The sequence below is a fragment of the Durio zibethinus genome, chromosome 21 (genome assembly GCF_047325235.1).
Source record: "Durio zibethinus cultivar Kanyao isolate XHJ-2024 chromosome 21, ASM4732523v1, whole genome shotgun sequence".
NCBI lineage: Eukaryota > Viridiplantae > Streptophyta > Magnoliopsida > Malvales > Malvaceae > Durio > Durio zibethinus.
In genome coordinates this window covers 11,066,415-11,088,717 of record NC_143182.1, presented here as the reverse complement: position 1 = coordinate 11,088,717, position 22,303 = coordinate 11,066,415, and the positions used below count along the sequence as shown (strand labels likewise).

At 33.6% G+C, this 22,303-nt stretch overlaps 3 protein-coding genes across 3 annotated transcripts; all 3 read left to right on the top strand.

Moving 5' to 3' along the window:
* The first annotated feature begins 412 nt into the window (after positions 1–412).
* LOC111306504 (uncharacterized) lies at positions 413–1,465 on the top strand. The gene is made up of 2 exons (XM_022904344.1): positions 413–544; positions 899–1,465. The coding sequence occupies exons 1-2, from the start codon at positions 413–415 to the stop codon at positions 1,463–1,465; spliced, it is 699 nt and encodes a 232-aa protein (XP_022760079.1).
* Positions 1,466–4,385: 2,920 nt separating this feature from the next.
* LOC111305590 (protein argonaute 16-like) lies at positions 4,386–12,683 on the top strand. Its single transcript, XM_089750551.1, has 24 exons — positions 4,386–4,653; positions 6,216–6,389; positions 6,494–6,722; positions 6,803–7,008; positions 7,113–7,322; positions 7,463–7,599; positions 7,683–7,774; positions 7,855–7,952; positions 8,067–8,193; positions 8,342–8,458; positions 8,544–8,651; positions 8,763–8,825; positions 9,001–9,114; positions 9,211–9,376; positions 9,450–9,562; positions 9,653–9,793; positions 9,895–10,028; positions 10,547–10,609; positions 11,049–11,115; positions 11,366–11,477; positions 11,556–11,629; positions 11,870–11,964; positions 12,059–12,090; positions 12,233–12,683. The coding sequence occupies exons 2-24, from the start codon at positions 6,325–6,327 to the stop codon at positions 12,463–12,465; spliced, it is 2,796 nt and encodes a 931-aa protein (XP_089606677.1). The 5' UTR covers positions 4,386–4,653; positions 6,216–6,324; the 3' UTR covers positions 12,466–12,683.
* Positions 12,684–15,545: 2,862 nt separating this feature from the next.
* LOC111305589 (zinc finger CCCH domain-containing protein 3-like) lies at positions 15,546–20,776 on the top strand. Its single transcript, XM_022903257.2, has 7 exons — positions 15,546–16,164; positions 16,581–16,750; positions 16,896–16,949; positions 17,587–17,703; positions 17,777–18,070; positions 19,732–20,007; positions 20,201–20,776. The coding sequence occupies exons 1-7, from the start codon at positions 16,101–16,103 to the stop codon at positions 20,537–20,539; spliced, it is 1,314 nt and encodes a 437-aa protein (XP_022758992.2). The 5' UTR covers positions 15,546–16,100; the 3' UTR covers positions 20,540–20,776.
* Positions 20,777–22,303: the final 1,527 nt, after the last annotated feature.

Here is a 22,303-nt window from a genome sequence, read left to right as displayed (position 1 = left end):
ATTTGTAGCAGCCAATTGCTAGGGCCGACACGTGAAGGGAAAATGAAGGAGAAACTATACATGGAAAATGGAAGAATTTTGGACGATGGGAAAAAATCAAGGGCAAGAAGCAAGGATAAAGGCGAATTGGAAGGGATTGAAAATTATCTTTTCAATGACGCAATCTTCAAGAATTATTAGGGGAAAAAAATAAGGAAAAAACATTTACCGATAAGGGGGCCCACACGAAGATTGCAGCTACGACCAACGTGAGTACCGAGCTTGGTAAGTTTAATGACAGACCAACTGAACCAAGGGTCTAGTTAGATAAGGAAAAAGGTATGAGGTGGATCAAAGGCCTAAAGAAGCAGTTTATCACGTGGACAAGACATCAAATGTTGTAGAACAGGGGGTAAGTAGCATTGAATGGACAATGGAAAGAAAAACAGATCAAAAGAATGAAGGAAAGCATAAGCGGAAGAAGCTAGCAAGGCATAATCCAAATGGGCAAACAGAAAGAAAATGTGAAACTGGTAAAAGAAAAATGGAGAATGGGCAGGAAGCAGTGATTATAAAGTTTGAAAACCATGCAATCACGCTTCGAAATAAATGCTGAGGGTAGAAGTGGAGGGCTTGCATTGTTATGGAAAGAAGAGGTTTCACTAACACTTCGAAACTTCTCAAATAATCACATCGACTTGGAGGTTACTGAGCCAAAGGAAGCAGAAAAATGGAGATTCACGGGATTTTATGGAGAACCAGACAATAAGAGGAGACATGAGTCATGGTTACTGCTAAAGGATTAAGCGAGGAATAGTAATTTACCGTGGCTTTGCATTGGAGACTTTAATGAAATCATGTGGGCTCATGAAAAAGACGGTGGTCGTGAACGACGAGAAACCCAAATGCATGCATTCAGGGAAGCATATTAGAGGACTGTGGGCTTGAGGACATTGGTTTTACCGGTGCATGGTTTACATGGGAAAAAGGTAGGACAGTTTCAAACACCATAAAGGAACAACTTGACCGAGGGGTTGCCACTGAAACTTGGAGGGACCAATTTCCACTTGTGGAAGTGAAGCACTTGCTGTCGCATATTTCTGATCACTACCCAATTGTGGCCATTATGGATGGAAGGAAATCCACACAGCAGAGAATAAAAAGAAAGAAGTTCCGCTTCGGGGCAATGTGGGTGCAGGAACCGGAATGCAAAAAATTGGTGGAGGATGTGTGGAGTGATGGGACCATGGCCGTCCTGACCGAAAAGGTCACCTATGTAGAAGCAAGTTTGAGCATGTGGCATGCAAGGAAATTCAAGGGCATGAGGTGTCGTATTAATGAGTTGAAAGGGAAGTTCCATGAGCTACGTACGCAGAGCATTAATGATAGCTTACTAGAAGCAGAAAGATGCATGAAAGAGGAATTGAATGAACTAATGGAAAATAGGAATTATTTTGGATGCAAAGATCAAGAATTAATTGGTTAAGGCACACGGATAAGAATAAAACCTTTTTTCCACGCTCAGGCTTCTAAAAGGAAAAAAAGAAATTGCACAAGTAGGATTAAAAATGAGGATGGAGAGCACACCCATGAAGAACATGAAATAATGGACATTGTCACTGGCTACTTTAAGAACCTATTTCAATCATAAAGAACAAACCATTTTGAAGATGTTCTTGAGGCAATCGAATCCCGAATATCGGATGAGATGAATAGCCAACTTCTGTCAGAATTTAAGGAGGAAGAAATTCAAATGACCATCAAACAAATGCACCCCACTAAAGCTCCCGGACCTAACGGTATGCTTGCTATTTTTTACCAAAAATTTTAGAACATTGTGGGTAGGAATGTCACCAAATATTGCCTTGATTGTCAGAATGGTAGGTCTAATATTGAGGACATTAACAAAACCCATATAGTACTTATTCCTAAAGTGAAAGACCCAGAGTTAGTAACCCAATTTAGACCCATCAGCTTGTGCAATGTTATGTAAAAAATAGTAGCAAAAGTCGTATTGAACAGGCTAAAAACCGTCATTCTTAGTTGCATTAACGAACCTTAGTGTGCTTTCATTCCAAACCGGTTAATCTCTGATAATGTAATTATTGCTTATAAAATGGTTCATACTTTATAAAGAAAAAAGGGAGGCAGAGATGGTTTTTATGCTCTTAAGATGGATATGAGCAAGGCATATGATCGGGTAGAGTGGAATATTTTGGAGCGCATCATGGGTAGACTAGGTTTTCATGCTAGATGGATTAATTTAGTTATGCGCTGTGTAACATCAGTTTCATATTCTTTGGTGATTAATGGTTGCATTACTGACAGTTTCAAACCAGAGAGGTCTTCGCCAAAGAGATCCTCTTTCCCCCTATTTATTCCTGTTTTGCACTGAAGGTCTTTCAGATCTCCTTTCAAAGGCCCAAGAGTCAAGGTTGATATATGATTTGCAAGCTCGCAGAAATGGTTCGAAAGCTACTCACTTATTCTTCGCTGATAACAGTCTACTATTTGTTAAAGTAAAATAGGAAAAAAAGAGAGATGCTGGAACACGTTTTAAAGAGATACGAAGATAGCTCCAGACAATGCATCAACTTTGATAAATCGACCATATTTTTTAGCAAAAATGTTCCAAAAAACCAAGGCAGAAAATCAAGGAGATTCTCAACATTGACATCACCAGCAGACCAGAAAAATACCTGGGATTACCTTCGCTGGTTGGAAAAAATCGCAGGTGGGCCTTTAGGGAAATAAAAGACAAGGTTAGGATAAGATTGAGTAGATGAAGCAACAGGACCCTATCTTAAGAAGGAAAGGAGATTTTTTTCAAGGTAGTGATACAAGCAATACCGAAATATACTATAACCTACTTCATGCTACCAAAGGCTCTGTGCAATGACCTGAATGGGCATGATAAGGAGTTTTTGGTGGAAACAAAATAAAAACAGGAAAGGAATCCATTGGATCAACTGGGACAACATGTGCAAATTGAAAAATGTAGGGGGTATGGGCTTTCAGAATATGCAAATATTCAACATTGCGTTACTAGCAAAACAATGGTGGATATATTACTCCACAACACCAATACCCTGGCTTATGCGATTTTGAAAACAAAATACTTTCCATGCAATTCCATACTAGATTGTGATCTGGGTAAAAATCTCTCGCTAACCTGGAGAAGCATATGGGCTTCCTTGGCCATCATTAGACAAGGCACATGGTGGAGAATTGGAAATGGTCATTCAGTTAAGATCTGAAAGGATAAATGTGGCGGGCTCACTAGATTTTATACCTCAGTCAAACAGAAGAAGGGGAGCAAATGACAGCTTGGTTAAAGAGTTGATCGACGAACGGGCCAAGCAATGAAAAGTGCAAGTTCTCCAGGATCTGTTTTTGGCTGAAGAAGCTTTATCCATAAGCATGATTCCAGTTAGTAGGACGAGAGCAAAAGACACGCTAGTATGGCACTATGATAGAGGAGCATCTACACAGTGAAGAGTGGATACAAATATTTATGTCAGAATAATTAAACAAAGACAGGACTGAACGGTGAAGGATAATTTGGTTAATTTTTTAAACTAATAGATTTTATTTAATTAAAAAAATAAAATAATATAATTTGATTAATTTAATTTTGAATAATTCGATTCAAAATTAATTAATTTGACAAAATAAATACTCCTAACCTATAAAGTGAAAAGCTCGTCTTAAGCTCAACTCAAATGTTATTACTCGAATCAAGTTTTAATTAAAATAAAATCGAATTATTTAAGTTTACTTAATTAAATTTATTTAAAAAATAAAAAAATTTTGATTTGCATACTCAATTTCAAATTTAATTATTATTGTTTGAATTGAATTCAAACATAAATTTATATATATATGTAAAAAGAAATATAAAATTTTTTAATTGAAATAATAAAAAATATATTAAAATATTAAAATTTGATTAATCACAAACTATTTGAATTTGACATTAAAATATTTAAATTTAACTAATTTAATGAATTAAATTATTCAAACTTATTTTGACAATGATCTAATTAAATTTAAATTATATCAAAATTAATTAACTTACAATTACTGTGTATCATTTTACGCCACTGATTTTGATTATTTTTCAAGAGAGAGTGATTAAGTCGAATTTCTATTGCTAATCTCTAATTTAAGTGACAGTTAGCCACGCGCCTCATTGTCACTTCGGCCAATGGTCATCAAATTTTGTATTTTCGATTTCTCTTCGGAAGAGATCAGGTAAATCTCGATCGTTAATTTTCGTTCATCATTAAACCTTCTTTAAACCAATCAAAATCAAGGATCTGATCTCATTAGCTATTAGGATTCCACAAGGATTGTTCTACAAGCTTCACTGAGAAAATTAGGAGAATTACTTGCTCCACGGAGAAGATCTGATCAGTCAAATCAACCTTGACCCAGACGGTCGAGATCATTCCAAATATTTAAACCAAAGTGTTAATGGCTTTATACTAAAAAACCCTTCACTTTAGTGCAGTTCCTATATAAAATATTATTAGGGGCAGAAATATAACTATTTTCGGTTAAGCGGATAGTCTTTCCCTCCATCGTCTTTCCATTTTCACTGGCAGAGACCCGACACTCCAGCTTCTTCTCCCTTCTTTTTTCCCCTAAAACCCCTAGAAATCTATCTTTACGGTATGATTTTGCGTGGTTTTCTCTTTTGGATCATCGTTGATCGTCAACCTTCGTGTTTTCTTTTTCTTGTTTCTTTGTTTGCTTGGATTTTTTTGGTTTATGCTTTTTCTTTCTGTTTTAGAGTATTTCTTTTATGCCCATTTTTTAAGCTGCATTGTTTTCTGCTACTTTGATAATTGTTTTTTTTAGTGTTTTTTATTTGTGTTTATCTTTTTTTATGGGTTTCCCTCAATCTTTCATTTTCTGCTTTAAATTTTACCTTTGTTTCTCTGTAGGCTATAAAGTGATTTTCTGTTTTATTTTCACTTTTCTGGTTAATCTGATACTTTTTCTTTGTTTCATTTTACTTTATTGCATAATTTGAGATAATTTTTACAAAAAAAAGATATATTTTGAACTATCGGTTTATCACTTTTTTTTTTGAGGGATCGCTAAACCTATTACTATATTTTTTTCTTTTTTTTTTATATTTTAATTCTATTTTGTTGTTCAAAAGTTAAACTCCTTCAGGAAGCTATTTTCTTCGACAATGCCGTTTGATTTTTGCTATTTTAAATCATCGTCAAAGTGATTTCGACTTTTTTTTTGTTCTAAATTCCTTTTTCTAAAGATTTTAGAATGGTATTGTTAATCTGTACTAAAAAGAAACCAAAATATTCCATCAAAAGAATCTCTTAATCTGTTGTTATTGGATAAAATAAACTGTATTTCGTTAAACAAATCTCTGCTCTGTGTTGTCCTTGTTTCACCCCCTGCTGTCGAGTCTAGAGCAACTGAATGAGAGTGCTGCTAAGATGAATGCTAGATTTATTTGTTTGAGCATTTTTATCGTTTTTTTTTTTTCATTGGAGATATTTAATTTTTGAAAAAAAAGTATTTTTCTTCTTAAATTCATCATTTGAATTTTTTTTTGTTGTCTTGGTCTTTAACGGTTTTGTGTTCCCTTAAAAGATTTTCCATTAAAGTTTTTTTTTTTTTTTGAGATTTTTTTTTTTGGTTTTAGAAGAAAGTATGATTTTAGTTGTTTATTGATGGTCTATCTTGTAGTTCTATCTTTCTTTTTGGTTTTTCATCTTATCAGAATTGCTGGTGACATTTTACTAATCTGTGATGATATTTGAATTGGGAAAATCATTTGATGTTCATTTATGTGATGTTCTTTGTTCAAAGTTCTCAGAATTATGATTTAAAGTTGCCTAATTAAGCTGGGGAGAAGGGGTGAGGGAGGTGGCAAAAGCTCCTCTGCTTCACCCTGCCAAACTCAGTTTGGTATTATATTTACTGTCAGTTTCTTTAATTTGCCTTTCATAGATAAATATTCAGCTTGTCTTTGGTTTCTATTAACAATGTTGGCTTCCTTTTCACAAAATTTCATTGCCTTGTCATAAAAATTTTTTTTATATGATTTTATATTGGTCATCATCTGTATCTAATCTTATATGCTGTTTCTGAAATTTTGTAATCTTGGGCAACTAATCTCTCATATACAGTTTTTATTTATCATTTGTTTTCTATGTTTGTTTATACAGTTTCTTCTTCTTTTTTTTTTTTTTCATTTGAAGGAAGAATTTTATGCTGTGGATTTCTTACTAGAGAGTGGATGACATTAATGTAGTATATGGCAAGAAAGCAGAAGTTCCCATTATCTGTTTGAAGCCATTCATCGATTCAATGAAAGTGCTTACTTTAGAACATTGTGTTCTTGCGGAGATTCTCAAATGTCACCATCCCATAGGGTTTGTGTAGTATAATAAATTTTAGTTGTTTGCATGTTTACTATGTTTGGTAATTAGTGGTCTTACTTAACTATTAATGTAGTACTAATGTTGTTGTTGGTCAGTTACAAGATGGAGAAAGCAAGAGGTACCGAAGAAGCAGGTAAATCCCCATCTCTGCCCCCATCACCTTCAACAGTACCATCCAATATGAAGCCAGAGTGCATGAAGCCTCCCAAGTATTCTATTACCAGTAGACCTGGGGTTGGGATGAGTGGACAAAAAATATCCCTGCTCGCCAATCACTTCAAAGTTTCTGTCAATGCCACAGATGCAGTATTTTACCAGTATACCGTGGGTTTATTTTGTGTTTCCATTCTGTTTTTCTGGAAGTTCACTTTTAAGGATGAATGTTCTCTAACACACACTTGCAGGTTGCAATTTCTTCAGAAGATAATACAGTTATTGAAAGCAAGGGAATTGGGAGAAGACTTGTTGATAAGCTTTACCAAACATACTCCTCCGAACTTGCTGGCAAAAGGTTTGCATATGATCGTGAGAAGAGTTTGTACAATGTGGGTCCTTTGCCACAGAACATGTTTGAATTTACCATAGTGCTAGAGGAGTCGTTTGCAAAACGGTATATTCATTTACACCTCTTTACTGATTTTAGCTTTTGAATATGTTAGAATCTAGATATTAAATTTTTTGTGGCAATCACTCACTGTCTGGTAGTGAAAGCAGGAGTCTTGATGGTGATGGGAGCCCTGTTGCGACTGGTAAGCGGACAAAGCATTCTTTCCGGTCAAAGACTTACAACGTAGAACTAAGCTTTTCTGCTAAAATACCTTTGAAGTCAGTATCTCTTGCCTTCAAAGGAGTTGAGTCAGATAATCGCATTCAGGACACATTGAGAGTGCTTGACATCATTCTGAGGCAGCAAGCTGCTAACCGGTATTTAATTTTCTTTCCTATGATTTCATTTACTCTAAATATTAATCTTAACGATTTTCATCACTCCATATGTGTCTGTCTTGTGTTATCTGTTTGTATTGCTGGTCCTGTCTCATTTGAACCACTATGTTGAATTTTAGGGGGTGCCTTTTGGTGAGGCAGTCCTTCTTTCGAGACGATTCAAATAATTATGTTGATGTGGGAGGAGGGGTATTGGGCCTGCAGGGCTTCCATTCCAGTTTTCGTCCCACTCAAGGGGCCTTGTCTCTGAATATGGGTGTATTTTATTCATTCTATCTAAACTTTGATCTCGTCATAACTTTGTTTTTTAACATTTCCATCTTTAAACCTTTGCTGCAGATGTATCTACTACAATGATTCTAAAGCCTGGACCAGTGTTTGATTTTCTAAAACTCAACCTGAATGTAAATGATGATAATTTCTGGCCAAAGGTAAGAAATGACTAAACATCAAAACCGTATTCTCCATTACTTGTTTTCTTGAAAATTAAACTTAGTGTAAATTTCTACAGGCCAAACGAATGTTGAAGAATATGAGGATTAAAAGAATGCACCGTAATATGGAATTTAAAATAATTGGTCTGAGTGAGAAGCCCTGTGCTGAACAATAGTGTGTGCTCATTCTTGGAGACTCTCCTTTTCATAACTTCTACTTATTTTCTTTCTCCTGTCTCCATGAAAAAAATTATAATTCTGGTTTATTTCCGTCTTTTATTTCTCCTAGCTTCCCAATGAAAGTGAAAAATGGTGACTTTGGTGAGGGGCAGACTGTTTCGATCACAGTGTATGAGTATTTCACTAAACACTGTGGCATCGAACTTACATATTCTGCAAGCATGCCATGCCTTGATGTTGGTAAACCAAAACGGCCTAACTATTTACCACTAGAGTTCTGTCAATTTTTTATTCTTGATAGATAGTTCCGATTTAGTTCATTACATTCTACATAGTTATCACACATGTCTAAGATCCTGATGATTAATTTTTTTGGTGTTCTAGCTCTGTTCACTTGTTTCACTTCAGCGGTATACAAAAGCATTATCTTCTAATCAAAGAGCAACCCTGGTTGAAAGATCCAGGCAAAAGCCTCGGGATAGAATACTCACTCTGATTGATGTATGTTTCTTTGTCTTGTGGCCATATCCATATTTGTGTAATAGTGCCTTAACTGTCACAATTTTATACTTCATTGATCTGGCAGGCTGTGAGAAGCAACCGCTTGGATGATGATCCTGTACTTTCTGCATGTGGAATTTCCATTGAAAAGCAATTGACTGAAGTTGATGGCCGTGTGCTTGAGACCCCAAGGGTATGTATTATTACTTTATGTCAAGGAGAAAGAAAAAGAGCAAGAAATCCTACCCTACTTTTGAGGTGTTTAGTGGGTTCATTATAACGAGTTTTCTATTTTCTTTAACAGTTGAAGGTTGGTAATCATGAGGGTTGTATCCTACGAAATGGACAATGGAACTTTAACAACAAGGTACATTGAGAGAGATTTTCTGTCTATCCTTTGTTTTTTATGTTACAGTTAATTTTTCTTTTGTCTCAATCTTAATTGATAGCTGCTCTGTGCTTCAGAGTTTGTTTTGTTTCTGTTTGCTTTCCTATAGCACTTGATTTAACAGTTTATGTTTATTTTTCTTTTTCCTTTGCAGAGACTTCTGCATCCAAAAAAAATTGAACGTTGGATTGTAGTCAACTTCTCTGCCCGCTGTGACATCAGTCGAATTTCAAGGGATCTTATCAGTTGTGCAAGAAACAAGGGCATTGTAGGTTATGCCATATGTTGACTGTTTTTAATTTTAATGCTATTTAACTTGGTTATTATAACTGTCTCACTTATTTAAATGTATCCATAAATGAAGGAAATGGAACGCCCTCACACATTGATTGAGGAGGATCGACATGCTGTGCAAGCCAGCCCTGCTGCTAGAGTGGAAGCGATGTTTGATCAGATTATATCCAAGCTTCCTGGCCCTCCCGACTTCATTCTATGTGTCTTGCCAGTGAGGAAGAAATCTGATATTTACGGTAAGGCTTTTCCTGTTGTTAAGATTCTTTTCTTATTTGATTATTCTACTGACATTTTCCATGCATTGTCAAGGACCTTGGAAGAAAAAATGTCTTTGTGATATTGGAATTGTTACACAATGCATTTGCCCTAGAAAAGTTAATGACCAATACCTCACAAATGTACTCCTTAAGATCACTGCAAAGGTAAATCTTAAACCTAAAATCATTTTAACTTTTATGTTAATCTACACCTTCAATGTACTATGATTGCTACCTCGTCTTTCTTATTTATAGCTTGGAGGAATCAATTCTTTGTTGGAAATAGAGCATCATCCCTTAAATCTCCCATTGATAAAAGATACTCCTACATTGATTTTGGGAATGGATGTCTCTCATGGCTCCCCTGGTCGATCAGATATCCCATCAATAGCTGCTGTAATTAATTTGTGATTTTTTTAAAAGCATTAGGACCATTCCCCTTATTTGGTGATGCCAAATGGTCAATTGTCGCTACTATATTCTACTGTAACTTTCAGGTTGTTGGTTCGCATTGTTGGCCTCTGATTTCAAGGTATAGAGCATCTGTGAGAACACAATCACTGAAGGTGGAGATGATTGATGCTTTATATAGGCCTTCACCAAACGGAAATAATGATGATGGTATTATCAGGTAGTCTAGTAAAACCATATCTAGAGCTTCGTGTATGGTGATTGCTCCTTTTTACCTTTAAGGGCTTTGATATGGATTATTGAAGTATAATTTTATGATAAAATATAATGTTTTGATTTTATTTTTTATAAACTTTGCTATTCTAGTGGTTCTGTCATAAACAAGATCAAGATGAATTTTTCAATCGATGAAATAATCAACCATTTTTACTACATCTCTGAAGTCATTTCTTTATTATTATATGTTATATATACTTATTTAATTTTGAATGCCAGAATGAATGGCATTACAATACATTAAAATGTAATTTCTGATGGTACTGGTATGTTGGCCATATCTTTTACTTATTACGATATTTGACACACCATTATTACTTATTTAATTTTTTTTTATATGTTGAGTTGATGCCACCAGGAATGTTTGTCAATTTGGCTCTTTTAGTGCTGTAAAACTAAAATGATGGATATACTTTTGAGCTTAATGTAAATCCAAAATTGGTTTTATTTATTGTGTTGCAGGGAATTGCTTGTGGATTTCTATAAGACGAGCAATGGTCTCAAACCAAAACAAATTATTGTCTTCAGGCATGTGTACTCTTATTGTTGTGACTGTTCATTCATTTTGGGAGTTAGGTGGTTGGATTTCAAGTATCCTCAGACTTCCTAAAAAAATGAGAAAAAACTATGTGGTTCCTTTACTGGTTTTTTAAGCTTGTTCACCAGGTTCTGCAAAAAAGTTCCCATTTATTCTTTTATTTTTGTTTGTGCCGATTTATTTTGTATGCAAGAGGTTATATTGTTACTTGTTTCTTGAGATGTGAAACAAAAAAAGGAAATCATTGTTTCTTATTTATTGCATGAACCAGTCATATACACTTGCAATTCCGGTGGTTAAAGCTTGTCACTATGCCTTTCATTTTTCATTGCATCTAATACGTTGCTTTTGGATTTCCTTCCTTTTTCATTCTGATGTACTTTTATAACACTTCATTGCTTAAATAATTGATTTTGGCAATTTTCGTCGAGATGGAGTAAGTGAATCTCAATTTAACCAAGTTTTAAACATTGAGTTGGACCAAATAATTAAGGTATGTTCTAGGACTCTAGCTTTCTTTTTATCTCTATACCCACCACATCCGAGGGGAAGGGGAGGGGTGCAGTTCCAAATTCATTGATGTTTCTAAAGGGCAGTTAGAAGTTTTATGTTTTAGGGCCTTTGTCCTGCTTTCTTGTGCAGAATTTTTTTAGGTTTTCCAATTCCACTAAGAGGTGGTTCATGACTTTTTCCTTTTCTTGATGATTGTTAATTCTTAGATAGTTAAACTTCCCATTATGCAGGCATACCAGCATCTGGGCGAGGCTGATGTTCCCAAGTTCACAGTAATTGTTGCTCAGAAGAATCATCACACTAAATTATTCCAAGCAAAAGCCCCTGAAAATGTTCCACCAGGTTTGTTGCTTCTGATATTTAATTTTCCTCTCTACTTTAACACTTTGTTAATTTATTCTCTCCTGCTCTCATCCCCAGGGACAGTTGTGGACACAAAAATTGTGCATCCAAGAAACTATGATTTCTACATGTGTGCTCGTGCTGGGATGATTGTGAGTTCTATTGTTACTAATACTATCAGTATTTTCTAATTTATCCATCTGGGTTGGCAATTAAAATATATGGTTGATATCCATTTGACATTGTGAAAAATGTGGTAGTATTTCTTTCTTCTGAACAATATACATGTACATACATATCAGTTAGTTTTTACTATGCCTATTCTGTTAATGTTGTACCAACTTTTGGGGAAAAGTTGCTAACTCTTCATTGCATTGTTTCTCCTATACCAGGGAACATCTAGGCCAGCCCATTACCATGTCTTGCTTGATGAGATAGGTTTCTCTCCTAATGACTTGCAGCATCTTATCCACTCTTTGTCCTATGTGTAAGTTCTCAAGATCCATTTGCATATCTACCATTGAAGAAAGTACCAAACCTTTTCAACTGACTGTTTTCTTTCACTTTTTTACGTAAAGCAGATACCAAAGGAGCACAACTGCTATCTCAATTGGTAATTTCCCCATATCCCACCCTTGTTTCATGTTTAGCAAGACATCTGTATCAATTAGCTTAATCATCATTTTCATTACTATTATTATTATTATTATTGTTTTTTCATGATCTTGGTTTTTTTTCCCTCATTTCTTCTCCAGTGGCTCCTATTTGTTACGCCCACCTTGCTGCACAGCAGGTGGGACAATTTTTGAAGGAGGAACTTTCAGAAACATCTTCAGCACACATTACATCTGCAGGAAGTATCCCTGTTCAAGGCCTTCCCAGGTTGAATCAGAAAGTGGCAGGCTCAATGTTCTCTGTTGAGGAGCTACTGCTTCTGGTTACTTATTTTGGTAAATACCTTCTAACTGTAGATAGTTTGGGCAGCTAGGGTATACATACAATAGGCGGCAGGCAACCCCAGTTTTTTGCTTTCAGTGGGTTGGGATATTTATTTATGAGGCCCTTATAAACACAAATCAACGTTGTGACTTCAACCATCTGACAAATGCTTAGAGGTGTTAGTGAGTTACACCTTTCCTTTTAGTCTTGTTTAGGAGTATAAAACATTATATGTCATATATTTAATCTCAGTTGTTTATTGTTTTCTCTTAAAAATTTACCATTGCTTGATCATTTGGTTTCTTCACATGGGACTCTCCAACCGGCTCACTCTAGTGATCGTGCTATTCCTTTGAAGTTTCCATCAGATAATTATGCTGTGAAAAAAAGCTTTCCATTTGACATTGAGCTTAGAAAGAGGTTGTGGTTGTCACTTTTAACCTGAAATGGGTATATGCATCTATCTACTATTAGTGTGAACCATTAAAATTTTCTGTGGTGTGGGGCTTGATATCGGAATATTTAGTAGTGCAGCTTTCTGACATTTTGTATTGATTTTAAATTGCTTTTGTGGCTTTGCCTTTAACTTCCTTTGACCAGCTTTCAACTGTCTGCTTTTTCTTTGAGAAGAAAGGGTAATAATTGACTTGAAATTGCCTCTTTTTGACCTTTTGCTTTCAATTTGTTTCTACACGTCCATTTGGACTATTGAGATTGCTACAATATTATAATGTTGTCGAGTTTTAAGGTTTACCAAATTTATTTGTATTTAGGGATATTGGTGTGCGTGTGCATTTCTTGGAACATTTTTATAGAAAATTGTAAAGTAGGTGTCCCACTCTCCATCCAAATACTCTTTGCAAATTAGAAGTGACCTAAATTTTAGGTTTTTTTTTTTTAAAGAAAAATTTAAGATAAATAAATTGATTAGCTTTTTAAATAAGATAAAATAAATTGTATATGATAATTTAAAATATATTATGATAAATCATATATTCATATGATTTTAATAAATAATTATCGATAAAATTTAAATTTAAAATTTTTCATAAAAAAAAATTTAATCGATTGGATAAATAATTTATTGATATTTTAGGTTAAAACATTATTTCTGATATCGATTTTAAAACAATGAATGGGGCGAGGGTATCAGTTTAGAGCGGAAGCTACGGGTTGTTCCATATGGTCATATGTCAGAGAAACTCCTGGAAAGCCACATGAAACAAATAAATAAATATAAACAAAAATTAAATAAAATAAAATCCTGAGAGACTAGACTGGGTAAGCTTAGTCAAACTGGGTCAGAGTTTGTCGCTAGAAACTTTCTGCTTGTCTTCACTTGGGTTGCGTCACGTCACGGTCCCTCATGGGGTGTGCTCGGCACGGATGCTTTTCTCTCCTTTTTGTGCGTTCGTAATCAGCTGCACCCAATCTGATCCTTTCATTCGGTACGTTTTAATTATTAATTGTTGTATCTGGGATCGTCAAGTGCAAAGAATAAATTTAAGCCAGGCTTGGCTTCTGAGATCAAATCAAAGAAAGTTAAATTAAAATAAAAGAAAATAGTGGCTGATGGTACCTTGAGACACAAAAGGAGAGATTAGATTCTTATTATTTAGAGTTTATCAACATTTATAACATAAAAAATGTAATATAAAAAAATTTTTGTTATTCTTTGGAGTATTTTATTTATAATTATTATAATAAAATTAATTAATTATAATTTTAAAATATGTAAAATTTATTAAAATTTTATATAAAATTTATATTTATAAGTGATAAATTTTTATTGTGAGTGATTTAATAATTGTAAGGTTATATATTTTATAGTTTAGAAAAATTATTATTATAAAGAATACCTTTATAATCGTGTTTGTTAGTAAATTTTTTTTATAAAAATATAATATTTTTGTGTTAAATGCTATAATTGTTAATTAGGATTTTTTTCTAATTTTTGAAACTTTTATTCTAACTTTAAGGACAACTAGTATTTTAGATTTTAATTTGTATTCAATTCTATTATATATATAACATATTTTTACAAGGCTTTTAAATTTATTTTTTTACTAATAAAAAGAATTAACTTTATAAGCAATTAATCACTATTTATTTGAGTTTTAAATACTTTTTTACTACTTATTTTTTATATCTAATAAATTGGCTGTATTATATAATTTTTACTTTTTTAATCATAATTTTTTTCGCCAATTTTGTTTGAATCATAATTAAGTGTCGACCACACCAAAACAAGAATTCCAGCTTTGCTCTTGTCTACAGGGATAATCGGGTTTCGAATTGAAAAGGACATCTTTATCTTTCATTAAAAAATTAAAAAAAAAAAACCCATGTGCTCAAAAACAAATTAAAGAAATAAAGAGTGCTATTTTTGTAAATTGATGGTTGCATTGTTTAGCCATGGTCCAAAGAGCACTCCCTCGGCGAGTAAATCGCCGCCCAAATCTGCTCGCACTCACTCACTCACTCTCTTTCGGTCTTTCTTTTTTCTCTCTTTACGGGACCCACCAACCTTAGCATAGAGAATCCGAGATAAAGCTCGTTTCTTTCCCCGGTCTAGGATCCATGGGTCCCACTCCTCCAAAATCGAATGGTCCAGATAGCGCTATCGCTACTCTCCGTTCGACGGCGGCGATTTGTCACGCTTTTGTCTGGCCTTTTTCTCCGTAAATAAATTTATATAGATATTTCGCGCCAATCGTATAAACGAAACATATCAAAAGACAATTATACCCCTTTATCAAATATATCGTGAACCTGCAAACCCTGACTAAGGGGTAGTTTCGTCCTTCGGTAGAAACATTTGTAGAAAGCTTGACATTGGGTCCCATCGTAGATTCAAATCCATTGGTTCAGACCTCATCGCCGCCTCTCAACTCGCAAGTTCGTGGGCTTCGACGGTGATGACGATTTTTTAATTTTTTAAAAGAAAATTTAAACAACATTTTGAAAAAGAAAAATAAAAGAAGTTTATATATGCCGTAACTTTCACGCTTATCTATTTCCGTCTACTGAAAATTAGAAAGACATAAAAGGCCTCAACCTTTTGCACGTCTTCAATTTGGTCCTTTATTCGTTTCATTTTTCATTTTCCAACAGCAAACCAAACATTTCGGCCCCCTCAAAAGAAAAAAAAAAAGCAGCAAACCAAACATTGCGGTTAATAAAACTGAAAGAGGGTAGTTGCATTTGCTGCTTATGTGGGTAATATTGTCTTTTCACTCACAAACAAGAGGAAAATTTATTATTGGTGCACGATCACAGAGGCTTACTTGAAAGCATTTGAAAATTTTACAATTTCTGGTTTTCACATTTGAAAAGAAAAAAAAGAGATCCGAAATTTCTCCTCACATCACTAAAAGGAAGAAAGAATTTTGTTATTTTTTAATAATCAATTTGGAATATTTTCTAGATTTCTCCTTTTGGTTCTTTATAAACACTTTTCCAGTTTCCACAAGAAAAGAAAAAGAGAAATTTCTCTCTCATTGCACTCTCTTGGTCATCATCATTTTATTTAAAATCAAACATTTTTTTTTTGAAAGTCAGACGAAATTTGGTTTGATTTATGCCAAGAAACTAAAAAAATTCTTTTGTTTATTTTTGCTTTTGGTTTTTGATTGTTTTGATAAAAAAGTAACGGTTTTACAAAATTCTGTGCCACCACCACCGATGCCGGATAATCGGCAAGTTCAGAACAATGCTGTGTCGAGTAAATCTGCCGATAACATTGAAGGTAGCACCGATTCTTTCTACCCTCTCAGTTACTTCAAATTATACAAAGATCTGATGGCACTTTATATTTTTCTCTGTGAATTTTATTAGAATTTTTCGTTGTGATCGTTTTCCATTTTGATCAATGTTTTAAATTCTTGTGAAAATAGTAAATTTCTACTCAGTAAATGAAAAAAGAAGTAACTTTCTATATTTAAGTTAAAAGTTCGTTTTTTTTTTTTAGTTGGAGCATCTAAAATTTGTTTTCTTTTTTTTTTTTTGTAAATTATTGTAGTTATTGACTTGGTTATAAAGTTTGTTATTTCAGCTGTTAAATGTGATCCCTTATTTGGTGCAATCAAATTATAATTTTTTTTTTTTTATGTTTGATAGATTGTAATTTTGGTTAATTTGGGGATTCTTTTTCTGTATTTTCAGAAGCAATTTTGCGGTTGAAAATTGATGATAATAATCAAGACGTGGGTGTTTCTAAATCGGCTGCCTACCCTGATCGACCTGGTGAACCGGATTGTTCTTATTATTTAAGGACTGGATTATGTGGTTATGGAAGTAATTGTCGTTTCAATCATCCGGCTTATGATGCTCAGGTAATCAAGTTTTTGTTTTTTAAGTGAATGTCATTTATTGACTGATCATTTCAATATATAAAATCAGTGGATTTGGATTCTTGCTTCTAAGATATATAAAAGTTACCCGCGTTGTAGTGGTAGCTTATGTTGTTATTTGGTGCAGTGTGACCAATATGGAGAAGAACTACCTGAGAGAGCTGGACAGCCGGACTGTGGGGTATGGATACTATCTCATTTTAGATTAGTAGATTGCTATAGTTTTACAAAATTACCTTTTCCAGAGATGTTTGTGTTACCATTTGCTTCTGGGTATTTTTTACTCTTGCTGAGATCAGAAAAGCAACTAATGTGGCTCGGTCTTGGAATAGGTGTTAATTAGATATAAATTTTTGGGACATGAACATTGAATGGCTCATTATTTACTTGAATTATGAAATATATAGCTGACATGAGTCGGAACTATATGTGAAAGAATGTTAACACGACATGCAGCAAAATTCAGTTTTCTGATTATGCTAGTCATCATATAGCTCTTGCTTTTATTATTTATTATATAATGTAATGTTGATGATACTGTTTCATTAGTGGGCAGTGGGGACTATGATCTTAATCTCACTAGTGTGCTAATGTTTTCTTTTAACCAAGTGAAGTGACGCATAACCATCTTTTTTATGGAAGAAAACTGATGTTGATGTAGCTTAGTTCATGGTTGATTTGGTTGATCTAGTGCTTAACTTTTAGACATCATGTTGATGTTGTCTCTTTTTTAATTTTTGTGTTTGTGTGTTTGATCAGAAAATATTTCTCATGGAAAGCTTTTTAATTTAGAAATTTCCTTTGATTCTGCTATGCAGTACTTTTTAAGGACAGGAACTTGCAAATATGGATCAACATGTAAATATCATCATCCAAAGGACAGGAATGGGGCTGGACCTGTTACATTTAACATCCTTGGTCTTCCCATGCGTCAGGTGCTTTCTTTTTCTGATCTTTGATGTGCTTACTTGACCATGTGTTGTCTCATGCTGGTGCTCTGTTTATCAGGATGAAAAATCATGTCCTTTTTACATGCGGACTGGATCATGCAAGTATAGAGCTGCATGCAAGTTCCATCATCCCCAGCCTGCATCCCCTGGGGCTGGCTTACCTCTAAATGGACCTGTTGGATCACAGATTTTGCCACCATCAGGTGTGCCATATGCTAGTGGATTTCCCACATGGTCATTACCCAGGGCACCTTATGTCTCTGGCCTGTGTTTACAAAGCGCAGGCTACATGCCTGTTGTTGTTTCTCCTTCTCAAAGCATAATACCTGCACATGGCTGGAGCACCTACCTGGTTAGTGAGTACTTCTTATGTTGAGTAATGTCTATCTGAATTTCAGGCTCCAATATAATTTGGTCATTAATCCATTATCTGCAAGGTGCAGTCCTTCCAGGGTTTGTTTTTTGACAGTGTATGACACAAAGTATATTGAACTGATTTATAAAATCGTGAAATTTAAGGATTTCACTTGTCCAAAAGAAAGCCTCATAAAGATACTCAAGCCTAAACATTGTTTTGATCTCCTTTACTGTTGATTAACCATACCTTCAGATTGCTAAATTTGATGTTGAATTTTGACTTCACTAGACATGAGAATAATGTGATGAAAGCAGAACTTGGCAATTTTAGATAATAAAGTGATGTAGTCTTGATTATTAAAAAGTGGTTTATGAACTTTCTTTGACCACATGCAGCTAAGACCTGAAGGGTCGATCCCAAGGGTTTCCTGCATGTATTGCATGTTTGTTTAGGAAGACATATGATGTGCTTTTTCTTCTTATATGCTGACGGCATTTTATCATGTTTTTTTCTTAGAGACTTGAGATGTGTATTTTTATCAGTCATCTGTTTTTAACATTGTAATTGGCTAATAATTGACATTTCTATGTTCATGATTTGGCTACATCCTTAATACTTCTGTAACATTTGACAATGTCCTTGTCAAACTGTTATGAATGGTTAGTTCACTGACTAGTTTTCACTGGAAGTGACTGTCATTGCGAATGCTATGATAAAATTACCTGGTCTTGACTCCATTCTTTGATATAAAATTCACTTACCATTTGACATTATTTTCTTTCGCATAAATACAACTTTAAGACACCTTAGATGTCTTCATCTTTGTTCAATTGTTGTCTGATCTGCTTGCTGTGCAGATCTGAAAAGGTGTGTTTTTGTGATGTTCACCGTCATTAGAAAATAGAATGGTTTACTTTCTTTTCCTTTTTGCTCTTCTAGTAAACTAGAAATGATTAACTGTGTTGCTCATACAAGTGACTGGTCTAAAACAAACTTAATTGTGTATTTTATGTGTAAGTAATATTTTTGTTTTACAAATTTGTACCCATATTTTTTCACGTGCATGTCATTCACCTGTTCCTTGATGGAGATTACTAAGGTCTGTAGAGGTAGTTCATGGTAGCTTATCTATACTTGCAGCAATCCTATTGTGTAATTGCCTGTTCATTATGGCTTGTATTATTATAGGGTTTAAATCCTAAGGATGATCATAATACAACCAGTCAAAAGTTTGTCATGATTTTGAGTCTTTGAAGTGGTATGTAATTGATGAACCCAAAACTTAGCTTGGTTCTTGCAGCGACCTTTAAGAGGTGGTATCCAGCAGGTCTAGGGTTTAAATCGCAGCACTTGCAACCTCTTCTCCTATACTCAGGCCGTGGCTTCCTATGTACCCAAAAAAAGAAAAGAAGAGGGATGTAATTGATTGCAACATTCTGATATCCTACATAGAGTAACCTATATGCTTTTGATTGCCTTGACATATGTATTCGACAGCATCCTGCAACTATAATGCCTTATGCAACATGTTTGTGCTTTTCTGGTTTTGTTTATAGGTTTTGATAATTTTTTTTTATAGGTGGCTCTTGCCTATTGAAATTTCTTTTCTTATTCTATCTCATTTTTTTCTTCTTTTCTAATTTAATAATGATCAGGGAAATATGAACCCTGTATCTTCTGCTGGTATTCTTGGATCCAATTTCGCTTACAACTCAATGAATCCCGCTGAGTCAGGTTCTAGTGGACAGGTGCTCCTGTCATCAACATCTGCTTCAAATTTTCCTGAAAGACCTGATCAACCAGAATGTCGGTATTATATGAACACTGGAACTTGCAAATATGGATCTGATTGCAAGTACCATCATCCAAGGGAAAGGATTGCAAATTCAGTGGTAAATAGTATTGGCCCACTTGGGCTTCCTTCAAGACCTGTAAGTTTCCTGTCTATTTTCACACGGTCAGGTATTTAACTAAATGTCCTTTCAGGTGAGTGACTTTGGATGGAGGAATTCAGATGGCCATTTCTAATAATTTCATCACTCATAATTAGTTTGCTCATGATATATATTTTTTTTCTTTTTGCCATATAATTGCACTAATTATTTCCTGTTCTTGTATATGTAGGGGCAAGCTGTATGTTCAAGCTACACTAGGTATGGACTCTGCAAATATGGTCCAACTTGCAGATTTGATCACCCTTATGTGGAATATCCTTATAATTATGCTTCAAACCTGCCTTTATCAGTGTTTGATACATCTCTCGTAACATATCAAAGGATGTTACCAACAACCCATTTGTCTGAAGCTCCTCTGCCATCAAAGCTTCCTGATTGGGCACGGAACACTGGTTCTGTGAGCAAGAAACATCAGAACTTGGAGACTAAAAATTCCGATGATCCACCTGAACAGGCTGCTTCTCCAACACTTTCTTTGCAGAGTTCATCAAAAACCTCACATGATTAAACTGATTTAATCAGTCATTTTGTCATCTTTTAACTAGTCTCTTTTGTTAATTTGGACCCTTCCAAGGAGTCTTTGATGATATGTACCTCCTGCACCCCTTTCACCTGTGATCCGACACAGTGTTATAGGTAGTTTGAATATTTTCTCTGAGCAAAATGCTGGGGGGGCAGGAAAGCATTTTTTTTTCCTTTTGTGGTGAATAAAATGCAGGTGAAAAGATGTAAGATCCTTTTTCTTTTTCTTGGTGCTGATATCCTACTCAGATGTTTTAGTTAAGCAGTTGGCAGCTCAGGTCCAATTTAACCAGTCAAGATCTGTTCATGGTTTGATGGGTGTATGCATTTCCCAAAGATATTGGGCTGTGTATAACTACTAAGAATAAGTGGGAACTACAAAGATTTCAGGTAAAGAAAGGAACTTTATTAGCTCACAAATAGCCTAAGGCGGTGCAATCAGAAATAAATCTGAGTAGCAAAGCAATTCAGATTTTAGACGCCATTACTGTGCTTGTAGTTTATTAACAATGACAAGCATACGAGAGATGTTGAGGAATATGGTGCTGCCGCTGAACCAAGCTTATGATAGTCAATTACTCAAAACCTTGATAGGGTTTAGTAGTTGTGATAATTTTAGACATCATAAAATGATGCCATATGCGAAAATAATATGAAAAAATATAAAAATAATAAGGAATAAAATGATAAAATAATAATAAATTAAGGTCATGTTTGTTGTATAGAATTATTGATAAGATATAATGATGATCATTTTATATTATATTTTATTTGTATTTAAATAGAGAGATTAGGATTATAAAAAGAATTAATATCCTCTTGATATAAAATTATTCAATTTTTTTAAGTGAAAAAATTATTTTTAATCAATGAGATTAAATTTAGATATCTAATTATACAATTTAAAATTATATTAATAATTTAAATTGAATAAAATTTAAAGAAGAATAATATTGACAAATAAATAAATTATCTTATTCTAATCTTTACATACATCAAATATAATATAAGATGATATTGTTTAATTTAATCTTATTCATAATATAATTTTATCTTTTTTTACTATAATATTATATACCAAACATGGCTTAAATTTTATATCTCAAAATTAACGAAAAGCTAAAACTGTTCAAGGATCTAAAACTTATACAAACCCAAAGGTTTGCCCAAATTTTGAAAGGATTTGAATAAAAAATTAAAATTTGTTAAACAAATTTAGGTATAATTTTTAGATTTGTTTAAATTTCGGGTCGAATTTAAACAAAAAATTTAAAATCCGAATTAAATCTGACCCAACTCAAATTTACATATATATATATATAACTTTTTTATTTTATTATATAGCTGATTATTTATATATAAATTAATTCACATATATATAAATTAAAAATAAAAATTATATATTTTTTATTAAATTTAATTTTATATAATTTTATATTTAATATATATTTTTTATTTTTAATTTATATATATAAATTAAATATAATCTATTAATTTAATTCAATCATATTTTTTATTTTTATATTATATAAATTAAGTTTAATGGTTAATTTTAAGTTTTATTTTTTTTAATTTGGACTATGAAAAAATAGCCAAAAATTTAAGACCAAAGGCAAATATATTAATTATCAATATAAAATATAAATCTAATTTAAATCCGATTTGACCCGACGCATGAACACTATCTCACAAAATAAAAGTATTTTTCATGTTTAAATTTCCATCTTCCTCCATTTTTAATTTTGAAAAT